The 14,520-nt window shown below is 36.8% G+C and overlaps 1 protein-coding gene across 4 annotated transcripts in view; it reads right to left on the bottom strand.

Moving 5' to 3' along the window:
* ZPLD1 (zona pellucida like domain containing 1) overlaps positions 1-14,520 on the bottom strand; it is a 74,282-nt gene that overhangs the window by 20,326 nt on the left and 39,436 nt on the right. For all 4 annotated transcript variants that reach the window (XM_059922188.1, XM_059922190.1, XM_059922187.1 and 1 more), the window contains one exon: positions 2,937-3,157. In XM_059922188.1, coding sequence (XP_059778171.1) covers positions 2,937-3,157 — 221 coding nt within the window. The remainder of the gene's footprint in view (positions 1-2,936; positions 3,158-14,520) is intronic.

The following is a 14,520-nucleotide window of genomic DNA, read 5'->3' on the forward strand; positions in this document are numbered from 1 at the left end:
TTCCCATGTAGGTCATTACAGAGTATTGAGTAGAGTTCCCTGTGCTATACAGTAGGTTCTTATTAGTTATCTATTTTATATATAGTAGTGTGTATATGTCAACCCCAATCTCCCAATTTATCCCCCCTGTTCCCCCCTGGTAACCATAAGTTTGTTTTCTACATCTGTGGCTCTATTTCTATTTTGTAAATAAGTTCATTTGTAGCATTTTTTTAGATTCCACATATAAGCGATATCATATATTTGTCTTTCACTGTCTGACTCATATGTGTCTTTTAACTAAATAAAACTTCATATAACCAAAGACACTATACTCATATTTCATAAATAAGAAAGTAGAGAGACTATATGTTACTCGTTGTGCTACAGCAAGTAATTTGAAAACGCTCATGGGTAAAGTCCAAATCCCGTGGCATGGTCTAAAAGACCCCTGTTAATCTGATCTTGTTTTCCATGTTAGCTTCACATCTCCAGGCTCCCACTCTTGGTTAATAATGTCCCAGCCCCAAGGCCCTTGTTGCTCTGGCCTTTGTGCATACCCCTCCTGCCTCCACTCTCCCCTCCTCACCACGACATATCCCACTCCTCCCCTGGATCTCATCTTGCCTGGAAACTTCTCCTGATAGCCCCACAGCTTCTATTCATGCAATCACAGTGCATGAGCAGTCTGACTCAGCACACCCCCATCCATAATCAGAGCTCTTTGTGGGCAGGGGACCCTCCTGGTCTTGTTTGCCTTTGTCCCTTCAGCATAGCTCAGTGACACCAGCATTTTGGGGTCCTCGAGATAAATTCTGAACAAATGAATTAAGGTCACACATTTTCTTAGGGTCGATCTTCTCAGGGTCTTCCTCTGTGGTACATGGAGATTCTCATCCCCTTCCAGGACAATAGTTCATAGGTGGGTTGCAGAGGGATCATGAACTCCTAGAATTTATATAAAAATATTGTCCATGTGTATATTTCCCTGGGACTGATTAGCTTTCATTTCTCCAATCCCACTAAAATTTAAGAGCCAGCATTTCAGGAATAATCAATAATGTTCTTGACCTTCATAATACAATTGAGCTTCTCCCGCCATGTCAAATACAATATGATGCTCAATTAATATTTTTAGCAGATATTATGGAGACCTGTAACATTTAATTTTCAACAATAGAATATACTTTATACGTGAACCTAGGAGCACATGGGCAAAGCTGAAGCAATAATCTAGCTGACTCATGAAGAGAACCAAAATCATTATGAATGAAAACATTTTGATTCTAATCCAGATGACTTAGTAGTCTACTTAATTTTTCCCATACAGGACTATCCTTGGAGCAGACTCCAAAGGTGGTGACATCTAAGACAAAAATAAAAAAGTAAGTGATTCTTCCTCTCTACACATCGCTTGCCTGACTGGCTAGCTAAACATGCAAATTCTGTCTGCGAAAAAAAAATTATATACATATATTTATATATATACATATAATATATATCTCAATTTTTATACCAGAGTAATTCAGCTCTAAAAAAAAAAAAATGAAGGTACACACATGAACACGTACACACACACACACACACACACACACAGGCTTTGTCTGGCATTTCTCCCAAATTGTTTTTCCAGCAGCAGGGTAAGACTGAAGTCAAGAGTAGAAAGCTTCTTGAAGGAGAGGCCTTGGGCTACCGTGGGAGGAGGGGCAGAGCTGCTTCTCTCCACATGGGCTCCCTCCCTCCACACGGAACCTCGGATGTGTAATAATCAACCTGCATCACTCTCCCTCTCTCCCTTAGGCCCACTTCATAACCTCTCTGCACACAACCCAGAGAGATGAATAAACGTTTTTAATAAAAAGAGTCAAGAATACTCAAGCTGTAGACTTGGAAATGGTCATGGGCACAATATTCTAACTGCCCTCCGGGAAAAGATAAAGGAGATTCAAAGAAATCTTTTTCCTGTCTCCTATCTCCCACCACGTCTTAAAAGTCCTGCCCTTAGAATAATCAAGCTTTCCCCCTTAATCCCAAACAATAATTTATCAAGAGGAAAAACGGATCTCTCCTTCTTCACCGGGCTGAGTGGTCATGCTCATTGAATCTTCTTTTTGTCTTTGCTAGGATTAACCAATAAGACTCTATTTAAACAAGCAAAAGAAAAAATAGTGCTAAATGAATTTTAGTGTAACACCCCCCAAATCACAATATTTTTACTTCAATTAATTTTAATTCCCAGGAGAGTGAATGCCTCTTTCAATTCTATTTTTGGTGTTCAATGCATGCATAAATAAATGAATAGTGTAGACTAGTGGTTCTCATTCAAGGTGGAAATATTTGAAGTGGTGTTTTGATTTTCACAATGACTGGAGAGAGCGTGCTACTGGGATTTCATAGGTAAGATTGGGTATGATAACATTTTGAAATTCAAAGGACAGTCCCACAGGATGAAGAATTTCACACTGGAAATGCTAACAGCCCTCTTTTACAGAACAGTGGTGTGGATCATTCAATGGTAAACATGATACCTAGAAGACTCTAAGTTTCTCATTCTATATTTCATCTTTCTTCCTGAATGAGGACACTAAGAAGCAATAGGCCAAGTGATCCATTGCCAAACTCACTGGAATACTTCCATAAAAAGCATGAGGAACATAGCTAATGATCAACAGTAGAGACATATTCCTCAGCGTCACTCACACAAAATAATGTTGGTTGGAGTAGCACAGTTAATCTCAGGCCCCTCAACCACCAGCTACAATAAACAGAACCACTATTGGAAAATAAAATTGTATGATTGGGAGCAGAAGCCTCAAACAGACAAAGGAAAGCTATTTGTTCAGTTTTATTGGAATTTTTTCTCGAAAGATAGATTGGGCTTCTGATTATTTCATGAAACTGGGAGTTTTTTTAGTTATGATCCCCAAACCTAGCACACAATTTCACACTAATCTTACCACTAAATTGTTTCCACAGCCCTCCAAGGTGCTGAGATTGATGATGAAAATGACCACCGCAGGAAAGGTGTTGTTATTGATGAACCCCCTGCAGTGGGAATCCCCATGCCTTCCGTTCAGTGCCAGGTCTGTTTCAGAATAACCGGAGAAAAGTACTGTGCAAAAATTAATCTTCATTGTAATGGCCTGGACCCCACAGTAGACATTGATGTCTCTTTCAGCTGAAATAAAAAATATAAAAAAACAAACAAGTCACGAAAGCACAGCATGGGGTCCAAGAATAACTTTAACATCCCCTGAGGTATTTTCATCCCCTTGGTCTGTTTAACTCATTCCTATACTTGAATATACCATAATCCAACGTGAACGTATTAGGAAAAATAGTCTTTGATTTAGTTATTTCAGGAGAGATCTTTGAGTGTAGAGATTATAGTTCATCTCTGTTTCCTTGTGCCTGGTATACAGTGGATGTGCATTAAATGTTGATCGGGTAGTGTAAAATGATTGTAGAATTGAGTGGAAAAAATTAGGCCACTTAGGAAATTCAGAAGAGAGTAACTGAATTATTTAGATCACCTGTCTAGAGTAGTGAGACTCACTACAAATGATGCATTTTCTCAAGTGTAAGGAAGAAGCAGTTAAAATCCATCCTAAGCCAAATTGCTGAGCACTTCGGTGTTTTGTAACCCATCTCATCCAGGATGTATAAACAAAAGCCATCCATGCAGATTCCATTTTATTTTATTAAATTATGCTAGAAAGGAAGAGAATGAAAACTTACCTGTTGATATTACTGTCAGATATGCAGTCTACCCTAAGAAAAATTTGCCAATGACTATTCCTGAATAAAAGCAATTAACTAGGCATGAAAATGTAAATTCACAATTTGCAGTTTTCCATGATTCCATGAGTTATCAGTGATGGGGTCCATTCCAGGTCTATAGAGGTGAGCAGGCACACACACACACACACACACACACACACACAGCCCACACACAAAATTTTCATGTCTCTATTTAGTTATTTTTCTGCATGTAATGAGGAAAATATATGTAGAAAATGGAGAATTTGGCTGCTGCTAGGTAATTCCCCAGTGTCAGAAGCTTTTAGTTTTATTGGTTTTGGTAACTGTTACAGATTGAATTGTTTCCCTCCCTCCAGAAAAAAAAAAAAAAAAAAAAATACATTGAATCTTAACCCCCAGTACCTCAGAATGTGACCTTATTTGGACATCGGGTTATTGAAGAGGTAATTAGTTTAGATGAGGTCATACTGGAGTAGGGCGGGTCTCTAATCCAATATTACTGGTGTTCTTCTAAAAGGAATATCATGTGAAGAGACAGAGACACAGGAAGAATGTCATGTGAAGACAGAGAATTGGAGTGACACACCTACAAGCCAAGGAACAGCAAAGACTGTCAGCAAACCACCAGAAGCTGGGAAGAGGCCAGGAAGGATTCTGTCCAGAGTCTCAGATGGAGTTTAGCCCTACTGATACCTTGATTTTGAACTTCCAGCCTCCGGAATTGCGAGAAAATATATTTCTGTTGTTTGAAGTCACTCTGTTTATGCCACATCGTTACAGCAGACTTAGGAAATTAATACAGTAAGCTTACCACTCTTTAACACTCTTATTTTTTACCACTGAGATAAAGAATCTGAAACATACATCTGGTTTTCAAAGTGTGAAAACAAACAAATAAAAATGGATTAAGCTGTTTGGAGAAATCAACTTTATTGTTCAAAAAAGGAAAAACAAGCAAAATAAAATATTTTTTTGGTAAATGATCTAATATGTAAATGTCATTCATGACTTTTTGGCATGAAGTTAATTTGCTTAAATGTATCAGTTCTAATCTATGGGTAAAAGTGTTCAACAGCATATTTCTTTGGAGTGTTTATTCTGCATACTGGCTTTTTGTTGGTAAAGTGAATCATGTTTTGAGGATACGAATCAATCAAAATGGAAATTTCTATGTTTGATTATGATTTTAAACTCAATACAAAAAAGAAAAATTGTTTTCATAGCAAAAGATAGAAAGATGGAAAATCTTTTTCATGGCCAAAAGGCAAATATGAGGCTACTTAGTATGGAAAACTCCAAGCAATATTCCCTTTGTAGGTGGAAAATAAAATGATATTCCACAGATGAAGTATACTGTGCCAACACAGAAAATAATAAATACCACTTAAAATTGGGAGAATATGTCTATTAGCTTTCAACAACATTAGCTGTTCAAATGCAACTATAATTTTTAAATGATGCTCTTATTAAAATAATGAGTTCATTTAAACAAATGTTTGAGTGTTTCAAACATTCAAACTTCAAATTACATCTTAAATCTGTTGATTTTTCTCCATCTTTATGCTATTCCTTGGTCTATGCCATAATTATATTTTCCCCTAGAATATTACATTAACCTCCTAACTGGTTCCTTTATTTCTACTCTTAATGCCCTCTAATTAGTACAGCTGTTAAAACGTAAATCCAATCATGTTACCTCTTTGCGAAGATCTTCAACAGCTATTCATTTCACTCAGGCCAAAAGTCCAAATCTTTTCCCAGGTCCTCAAGAATCTCTGTGATCCACCACCTGTCTACCTCTGCATTCTTATCTCCTCTCTACTATCTCCCTTGCTCCCTACATCTGTTTCATAGAATTCTTTTCAGTTCTTTAAAAGTATCACACTGAATCATAGAGGCCAGATTAGTGGTTACCTCTGAAGGAAAACTGTCTAGAATAAGGGAAACAAGGAAAATTTGGAGGGTGATAAAATTGTTCTCTATCAATCTGGGTGGTGATAACATGAGTGTATACATATGTTAAAATTTCAAGCCACACCCTTAAAATTGCTGCATCTTATTTTATATGTTATTCCTCAATAAAATACCGTATTTTAAAAAGCCTAATATAGGTTACATAAGACCTTCAATCAGTTTTCTTTCCCCTCCGTAGGATGCTTCTCCTATTCCCAATCTTTGTCTGAGGAACTCCTACTCATCCCTCAGGTCTCGAATTTCATTGTCTTTTTCCCAAAGACTTTCCTGATCCCAAATCTAAATTATGCTACTCTGCTTATGATGTCAGATCGACTTGGAATCACATATGTATTTGTATAATTGTCTTCTCAATAAATTGGAAGTCCCAGAAGGCAGGAAGCTATGATATTCATTGATGTACTCCAGTGAGTTATTAATTAATTACTCACATAAATTATGGGGCAATAGACTGCACTAAGGATGTACAAAGTAGTGGTCCTTTTTCTTAGGTAGATCACAGTCCATAAGAGGAAATAGATGTGGCCCACATTTACAGAAAGATTGGACAGAGAACCATGGGGTGGCATAGAAAGAGAACCTTACCCAGACCAGTTGACTAGGGACAGCTTCCTGGAGAAGATGGCATTGAACTGAGTTTTGAAGTATCGGTAGGAGTTAGCTACAAAAAGTAGTGGGAAACTTACAGCACAAAGGGGACAGCATGAATGATGACAGAAGTATGAAATAAATATGCTCAGGCTGGTTAGGAGCTGGACAGTTCCATTTTCATTTGAATTTAAAAAGCAAGGAGGGGGACTTCCCTGGTGGTGCAGTGGTTAAGAATCCGCCTGCCAATGCAGGGGACACGGGTTAGAGCCCTGGTCCGGGAAGATCCCACATGCCGCGGAGCAACTAAGCCCATGCGCCACAACTACTGAGCACACATGCCACAACTACTGAAGCCTATGCCCCTAGAGCCTGTGCTCCACAACAGGAGAAGCCACTGCAATGAGAAGCCTGCGCACAGAAACAAAGACCCAATGCAGCCAAAAATAAATAAATTAAAGGAAAAAAAAAAAAAAAAAGCAAGGAGGAAATGGTAGGCAATGAGGCCAAGTAGCAAGCACACAGGCAAGATCACAGGAAACCTTCACATACAAAATGGTCTCTGTAAGGTAGCAAAATGTCTACTTAAATGTGAAATCAAATTCTCAACTACCAGAGCATGCACTAAGAACTCTTTATGCCTGGCGAAATAGAGAATGAGTATCATTGCATTACTTGGCATACCATAAATGTATGGAAGTTAATACATATCATTAAATATGTTACAAAAGAGGTATCACTCCCTTAACTTAAACCAACTAAAGATTTTAGCTTCCTCACCTTTGTTCGAGAATTAATTGATACCTATGCTAGCTTAACAATGGCAGTGATTGCTTTGTCCAGACGTAGTGCTCTCTTCCGTTTTCTGCTTTATAACTGGAGACTTGTAACCCCTGCAGTGGAACTGAATTTGCTACAAGCTGATCTCACTTGGAGAAATGATAACAAACTAAAGACTTTACAGTGTAAGAAAGGATCTGTTCAAATCCATCCTAACTTAGCTTTCTAAAGACTTTTCACTGTCCCTACCAAGGAACACATTTTTCCCTGGTTGTAGATACTAAAGACATCTATTCAGCACAACTTTTCCATTTGTGAGGCTTTGAGGCAAACAAAAATGCTACTTCAAGTTGCCAAAGAGCAATTTCTGCCAAAAGTAGAGAAATTGTTTTCAGTTACTGAATAACAGTTGCTCTCAACAACTAAATTTTTTTAGCCCTTTTATTGTCCAATCCCTGGCCTGAATTGTAATATCCCTTTGAACAACACTGCAGTATTAAACAAGCCAATGAATACAAGCTAACGACAAAAAATAATCAAGGAATAAACATCTTTAGATGTTTGGTTTCTAGTGTTTTCTGTCTAAAGATACTAAGTATGTCTAAAATGGTAGGCCTGCATACAGAGTTTAGGTGCAGTTATGCTGCCAAAAGGGTGATTTTTCCACTGATATTTAACCAAGCTAAGTTCTTCATAGGAAATTTTAAAATGCAGTATTCAATTGAATTCAGATAAAAATAAAGAGATGTTCTGCACTCCTCTTACCTACCAATCAGGCAATGAGTTTGTCTCAGATTTTCTAAAATTATGCAAATTTAAATATCCTGTCACACTAAATATCCTGTCACCATCTATCTCACCATGTACAAAAACATAGCCTGATATGGGGTTCATAGAATATGGTTACCATATAAATGGAGTAAAAAGGGAATGGATCCAATTCTATATATGTGAATAAAAACATCACTCTACCTATTTATCTCCAAGAAAGTTCCATTCCTAGAACACCTAGTATACTTTTCCCTTTAGACATAATTAATGACAATATATTCTCAGCATATGATTCACATATTTAACAAACATATCTATTTTCTTTTTCTCAACAATTCCATACTCAACTGGCTTACATCCAATGGCATCCAGATGAGGCTCATGATTCCTAGTTTTTGATACATGGAATGATTTTTATCTCATCTCAATACTATTAAGTTTGAGACCTACATTTCCTTTCAGTAGTGTCAGAATATTTAACATGTTCTAATTATTACCTGGATTAATAAGGGCACAGATCAATGCAAGTATTCAAATAATTTGCACACATATATTCTGCAACACAAACACCCTAGAATTGAACTGAACTCAGCACTGCAGTGCAGCGGCTCAAAATGTTCCTTCACTATTGACTTGAAAAGGTAAAAATTTGTATGAAAAGCAATTCTGGGTGTCAGTGTAGAATGTAAAAAAAGGTTAGGGTGCACAGGAGTTGAACACAAAAAATCAGTGCCATCAGTTTTACACAAGCTAGAGGCTATTTGGTCCTATTTATTTTCAAGATCTAAACTACATGCCACTTCATGTTAACAAAGTATCCAAAAAAAGCATTTGTTTATATACAGTATGTTAGTTTCTGTGCTAAACTCTGAGGATAAAGACATTAACAGGACTCCTTCACTTCCAGGACTCATGGTTGGGTAAAGGACACAGAGAAAAAAACAGACAATTGCAATGCAGTTGATAATGATATGATAGAGGTTTGAATACCACATTATATATAACCATGTCTTGGTAGGGCACAGCTGTTTGGAAGGGATTGTTGGGAAGAAATGAAACAGTTCCAACTGGCTAAATTTTATAAGAAATTGATTAGATGATGGCATGAAGAGAAGGGGATGTCAAACTTATGCTCAAGTTTCTAGCGTTAGTGACTGGGTGGATTATTCCCTGAGATAAGGAATACAGGAAGGAAAAAGATGATGAGCTCAGTTTTTGAGAGGCTGAGGTACATATGGGACATTCAAGCAGAAATATACAGCAGGTAGTTGGAAATAAGAGTCTAATATTTAGAGGATAGAAAAGAGTAAGAATTATAAATTTGATAATCACCAATACTTAGTACATCAATTATAAACAATAAAAATAGATGAAATACCCATTGAGAGCACTCAGGTAAGAGAAATGGGCTGAGAACAGAAAAACAATTTCTAAGGCTTCCTTTCATAAGACTTCATTTTTCCAATGATATATAGTCATTCTCTTCTGCTCTATCCCACATCACGTTAACTATGAGTCTACAATATCACCTACATTATACCTGGGAGTGGATATTTTCTTTCCCACTAGATTATGAACTCATTGAAAGCTCTGGGTTTTCCCAACATGCCTAACAAACACTCAGCAAGTGTTTATTAAAATATGTTTAATTAAACTCTTTCACAAACAGCATGCATGGTTTCTAACTTTTTAGTATCAACTTTCAAGATTCACAAAGAAAATATGTGCTTAATGATATAGGTTCATCTTGACTGTTCATCCAGAACTCATATTTCCTATCTGTACTCTGCCAACTGCCTGAGATGATTCCTGTTTTCAGACTTTTAGATGAACATCAAAATTCTCTATGTCAGATATTTTCTAATTCAACACACTAAATAATATGAAATTAATGGATTTTTGCTATTTGTTTAGGTATTTAGCTTTTTTAAGTGCATTAGTCTGGCAATTAATTATCTTGCTTTATTATTAATAATAAATTTTAAAAATCATTTCCCCTTAACAGAAAGGGATTTGCTAATCCCTATTGTCATTAATAGCAAGCAAGTGTGTGACAGCCAGTTGGGGTTGACATAACCACTGTGGTATGTAACAACGTAAAGCTGGCAAGACATCATGAGTACCACGCTCCAATCAGCACTTCTTATGAATATGCATTACAGAGAATCTTATTAAAATGCAGATTCTGATTCAGTAGATCTGGGATGGGGCCTGATTTTTACATTTCTCACAAGCTCCCAGGTGATGCCAATGTTGCAAGTGAAGGGGAGCGAATATGCCACCCCAAAATATGCCTCTTTGGCATAAGGATTACCTTAAATTGATTATTTTAAGAAACAGCAGGGATTTCCCTGATGGCGCAGAGGTTAAGACTCCACACTCCCAGTGCAGGTTCAATCCCTAGTCAGGGAAATAGATCCCACACGCATTCTGCAACTAAGAGTTTGCATGTCACAGCTAAGGAGCCCACATGCCACAACTAAGACCCAGTGCAACAAAATAAATAAATAAATATTTTTTTAAAAAAAGAAAAAAGAAATGGCAGACATAGGAGAATCCCTGAAAACAAATGGAAGTTACTCTTCTGAAAGAGACATTTACATTTATAAGGGAAATCTCCATTTGTAAGTGCATCTCCTTCTCTGTACCAGGAAGGAAGAGGGGAACAACTAAACCTCCAGAAACTCTTACAAATGGAGGCTACAGACCTAAATCTGCATAACAACCGCACTCCTGTTTACTGTGATTTACCTGATGACCTCCCATAACTGGCTTCCCCACCACCACCATCTCTTTTGTCTTTAGCTTGAGATGGTATTTAAGGTAGTGGCTTGGGCCATTTCAGGGAGTTACTCAGTTTTCCTGGGTATCACCCATGAATATAGGAGGTTTACATGTTATTAAACTTCTATTTGTTTTTTTTCTATTAATCTGTCTTTTATTATAGGGGGCTTCATCTAAGAACCTAGAAGGGTAGAGGGAAAATTATCTTTCCTCCCCTACACAAGTCTCTTAACCAACTGAGTTACTTAGTCATAACTGTACATTTTGATTGGGCAGGAATTAATCCTTAGGTGGGTTCTATCAGGTGGGATTAAGCACTCCCACCAAACTGTATGATTTATAGGCTTACAAGAGGGAGAGGTTTGGAAGAAAAAGGGACAGGAAAGAGAGAGAAACAAATTGTAAAGGGGATGGGTGTGTGTCTGAGTCCCTTCCTTTTTGAGGAACTAACTGGTTTGAATTACAATGAACTGAAAGAGGGTTGTGAAAGACTTTGTGAGACTGAACCCAAATGAGTCTACTTTAGTGCTCAGGTGGCAATGTGTGAAATAAAATTGGGAAGAAGGTCAGTCTTATCCTTACCCACCTCTACCCCATGTTACAAACCATAACAGTTTAATAACCAGAGGGGCAGGACAGTTACCTCAAATGGCAACTATTCCCTGGGCACTCTTCGAAACAATTGAAGGAGACGTGTGAGGCTGGGTGAGTCTGTTGTGAGCAACTGACGGCTCTGTGCAGTTCAGATGCAGGTATTCCCATGAATATGATTGCACCTGGAGCCATGGGCTGGTTTATACACACTTAAAGGTAACATTGGTTTAAAACTGATTGTATAAACAAAACCTATTCAGTATAATAGGAGGAGTCTTTTCTGTAGGCTGAAGACTGTGCTGCTTTGTAGTACCACAGAAATCTCACCTGGAAATACAGGACACTCATCCCTCAGTATCCATGGGGGATTGATTCCAGGACCACCCTTGGATACCAAAATTTAAAAGAAATCCATGGATGCTCAAATCCTTTACATAAAATGGCATATGCAGTATTTGCATATAACCTATGCACATCTTCCTATATATTTTAAATCATATTTAGATTACTTGTAATACCTACTATAATGTAAATGTTATGTAAATAGCTGTAAATACAATGTAAACGCTATATAAATGTTTGCTGGCATGCAGCAAATTCAAGTTTTGCTTTTTGGAACTTTCTGGAATTTTTTTTCTGACTATTTTCAATTTGAGGTTGGTTGCATCCACAGATGTGGAACCCATGGATATGGAAGGTCAACTCTAATTTATTTCCTGGACTCCAAGAGATATTCCAAGACTATATAATCTTAGCAGATTATAAAAGTAATTTATATATCATTTCTACTTCTATCTCTATAAAATGAGAGTAGCAATATTTGGCACTACATAAACTTAAAATTGCTTAGCAAACAGATGTTATATTTGTTGTTTTAACACAATTTTTAAAGTTAATTCTCCTCAAGTTTTTATACAATATTGAGCAAGAAGTTTAAAAGGGGTATTGATATTTCATCTACCCAAAATACCAGCAGCTGATGAAGAATTTAAAGTGGATTAGGAATTCAGGTTTCCCCTCTGTATTGAAGGTGGTGGTTGCTCACCACCTCAGTTTTCCCCTTCTGTTTCTCATTAGCAAATGCAAGTTGTTGTCTGCAGGGCTGAAAGAAATGCATATGCAGTCCTCGATAAACTTTGCAGGCTTCTATTCACACTTGCTAGAACTAGAAGAGTTTGGTCATCTTTTTCAAGCAGAAGAAAGCATATAGGTTTTACTTATACAAGTAGAGGAAATGAAAAATCCATGCAATAAAGAACTTTGTTATTAAAATAAAGAAGAACAATTCAGAACTCTGAATTGTTCAGTCACTGAACTTGCTGACTAATTCCTCTTCTCTCCACTGCACTTTATCACTGAAGGTTAATCAGGATGTGATCTGCAATCGCTGCCTCGATCAGTTCTTCTGCCTCATCTGGTGTAGTAATTGAAGTCACAGCTGCAAAGCGAAAGCAGGCATCCTCTTCACAGCTTGGAGACCAAAACACTACTACTATGTAGGAAGGCAGCAGAATTAGCCTTTCTTACCTACAGAGAGAGCCAGAACGTATTCCCTGGGATAATTATTCCATAATCACTCTTACTTTGTCTTTGGGCACAGAACAGTGCAATGGTTAAGCAAAGCCTAACACAAAATCAGGCAGCTCATTTTACTTGACCTGCCCATGAAGTCTATCACTGAAATAGGTGATTCTCTATTTTATTTCCTGGGGAACACTGGCACTCATTGAAATATTAATAAATATTATCAGAGAAAAAATTTCCTTAGTCAAGCTGGTCCTGAAAAAGCTAAACAAATTTTCCTACCATATGATTTTTCAAATTCTTTAATGTGTCAGTTTCCGTTGTGATTCTCCATTTACACATAATTTTAAAATTTTAGTTTTATTGATATAATTGACATACGGCATTATATAAGTTTAAGGTGACAGCATAATGACTTGACTTACACTTATTGTGAAATGATTACCACAATAAGTTTAATTAATATCCATCATTCATATAGACACAAAAAAAAAGGAAAAAAATGCTTTTTTCCTTGTCATGAGAACTTTGAGGATTTACTCTCTTAGCAACTTTTAATATATCTTAAATATAGCATACATCAGTGTTAACTATAATCATCATGTTGTACATTACATCCCCAGTGTTTATTTATCTTATAGTGTGAACTTTGCACCTTCTGACTACTTTGATCCATTCTCCTGTGTCCCCACCTCTGCATCTGGTAAGCACAAATCTCTTCTCATTTTCTATGAGTTTTGTTTTTGTTTTTTAGATTCCACATATAAATGAGATCGTATAGTATTTGTCTTTCTCTGTATGACATTTCACTTAGCATAATAACATTTGCAGTCCATCCATGTTGTCACAAATGGCAGGATTTCCTTTTTTTATAGTTGAATAGTATTCCACTGTGTGTGTGTGTGTGTGTGTGTGTATCTCACAACTTTATCCATTCATCTGTTGATAAACACTTTGGTTGTTTCCATGTCTCAGCTATTGTAAATAATGCTGCAATGAACATAGGGTACAGATGTCTCTTTGACATAATGATTTTGTTTCCTTCAGATATATACCCAGAAATGGAATTGCTGGATCATATGGTAGTTCATTTTTATTTTTTGAGAAATCTTTAAACTGTTTTCCATAATTGCTGCACCAATTTACATTTCTACCAGCAGTGCACAAGGGTTTCCTTTTCCCACATTCTCACCGGCATTTATCTGTTGTCTTTTTGATGATAGCCATTCTGACAGGTGTAAGGTGATATCTCATCGTGGTTTTAATTTGCATTTCCTTGAGGATTAGTGATATTGAGCACCTTTTCATGTGCCTACTGTCCATCTGTATGTCTTCTTTGGAAAAATGTCTATTCATTTGTTTGCCCATTTGTAATTGGATTATTTGGTTTTTGGTATAAATCATTTTTTAAACTTAGTATTCAAGATTCACTTTAAGGCATCATGGTTTGATGGAAAGAGCTCTAGTGTTATATCTCTGACAATTGCTAGCTTTGCAGTATTAGACAAATTCTAATCCTCAATCTCCATATCATAAAGTAAAAATTAAAAAATTTTGTAGGTGTATTGTAAGAAATAAAAGAGAGAATTACATAATGTGCCTAGCATTCTATACATGGAATTTATTCCTTCTTAGCACTATTTCAAATAGAATACAAAATGACAAGTCATAAAACATTGACTTACGTTCAGTTTCCCATGACTGGTTAGTTCACCATAAAACAATGTCAGGCCACAAAGTTTCTGGTGTCATTAACCTAATCTC

Source organism: Balaenoptera ricei, chromosome 4, assembly GCF_028023285.1.
Source record: "Balaenoptera ricei isolate mBalRic1 chromosome 4, mBalRic1.hap2, whole genome shotgun sequence".
In the NCBI taxonomy this organism is placed as follows: Eukaryota; Metazoa; Chordata; class Mammalia; order Artiodactyla; family Balaenopteridae; genus Balaenoptera; species Balaenoptera ricei.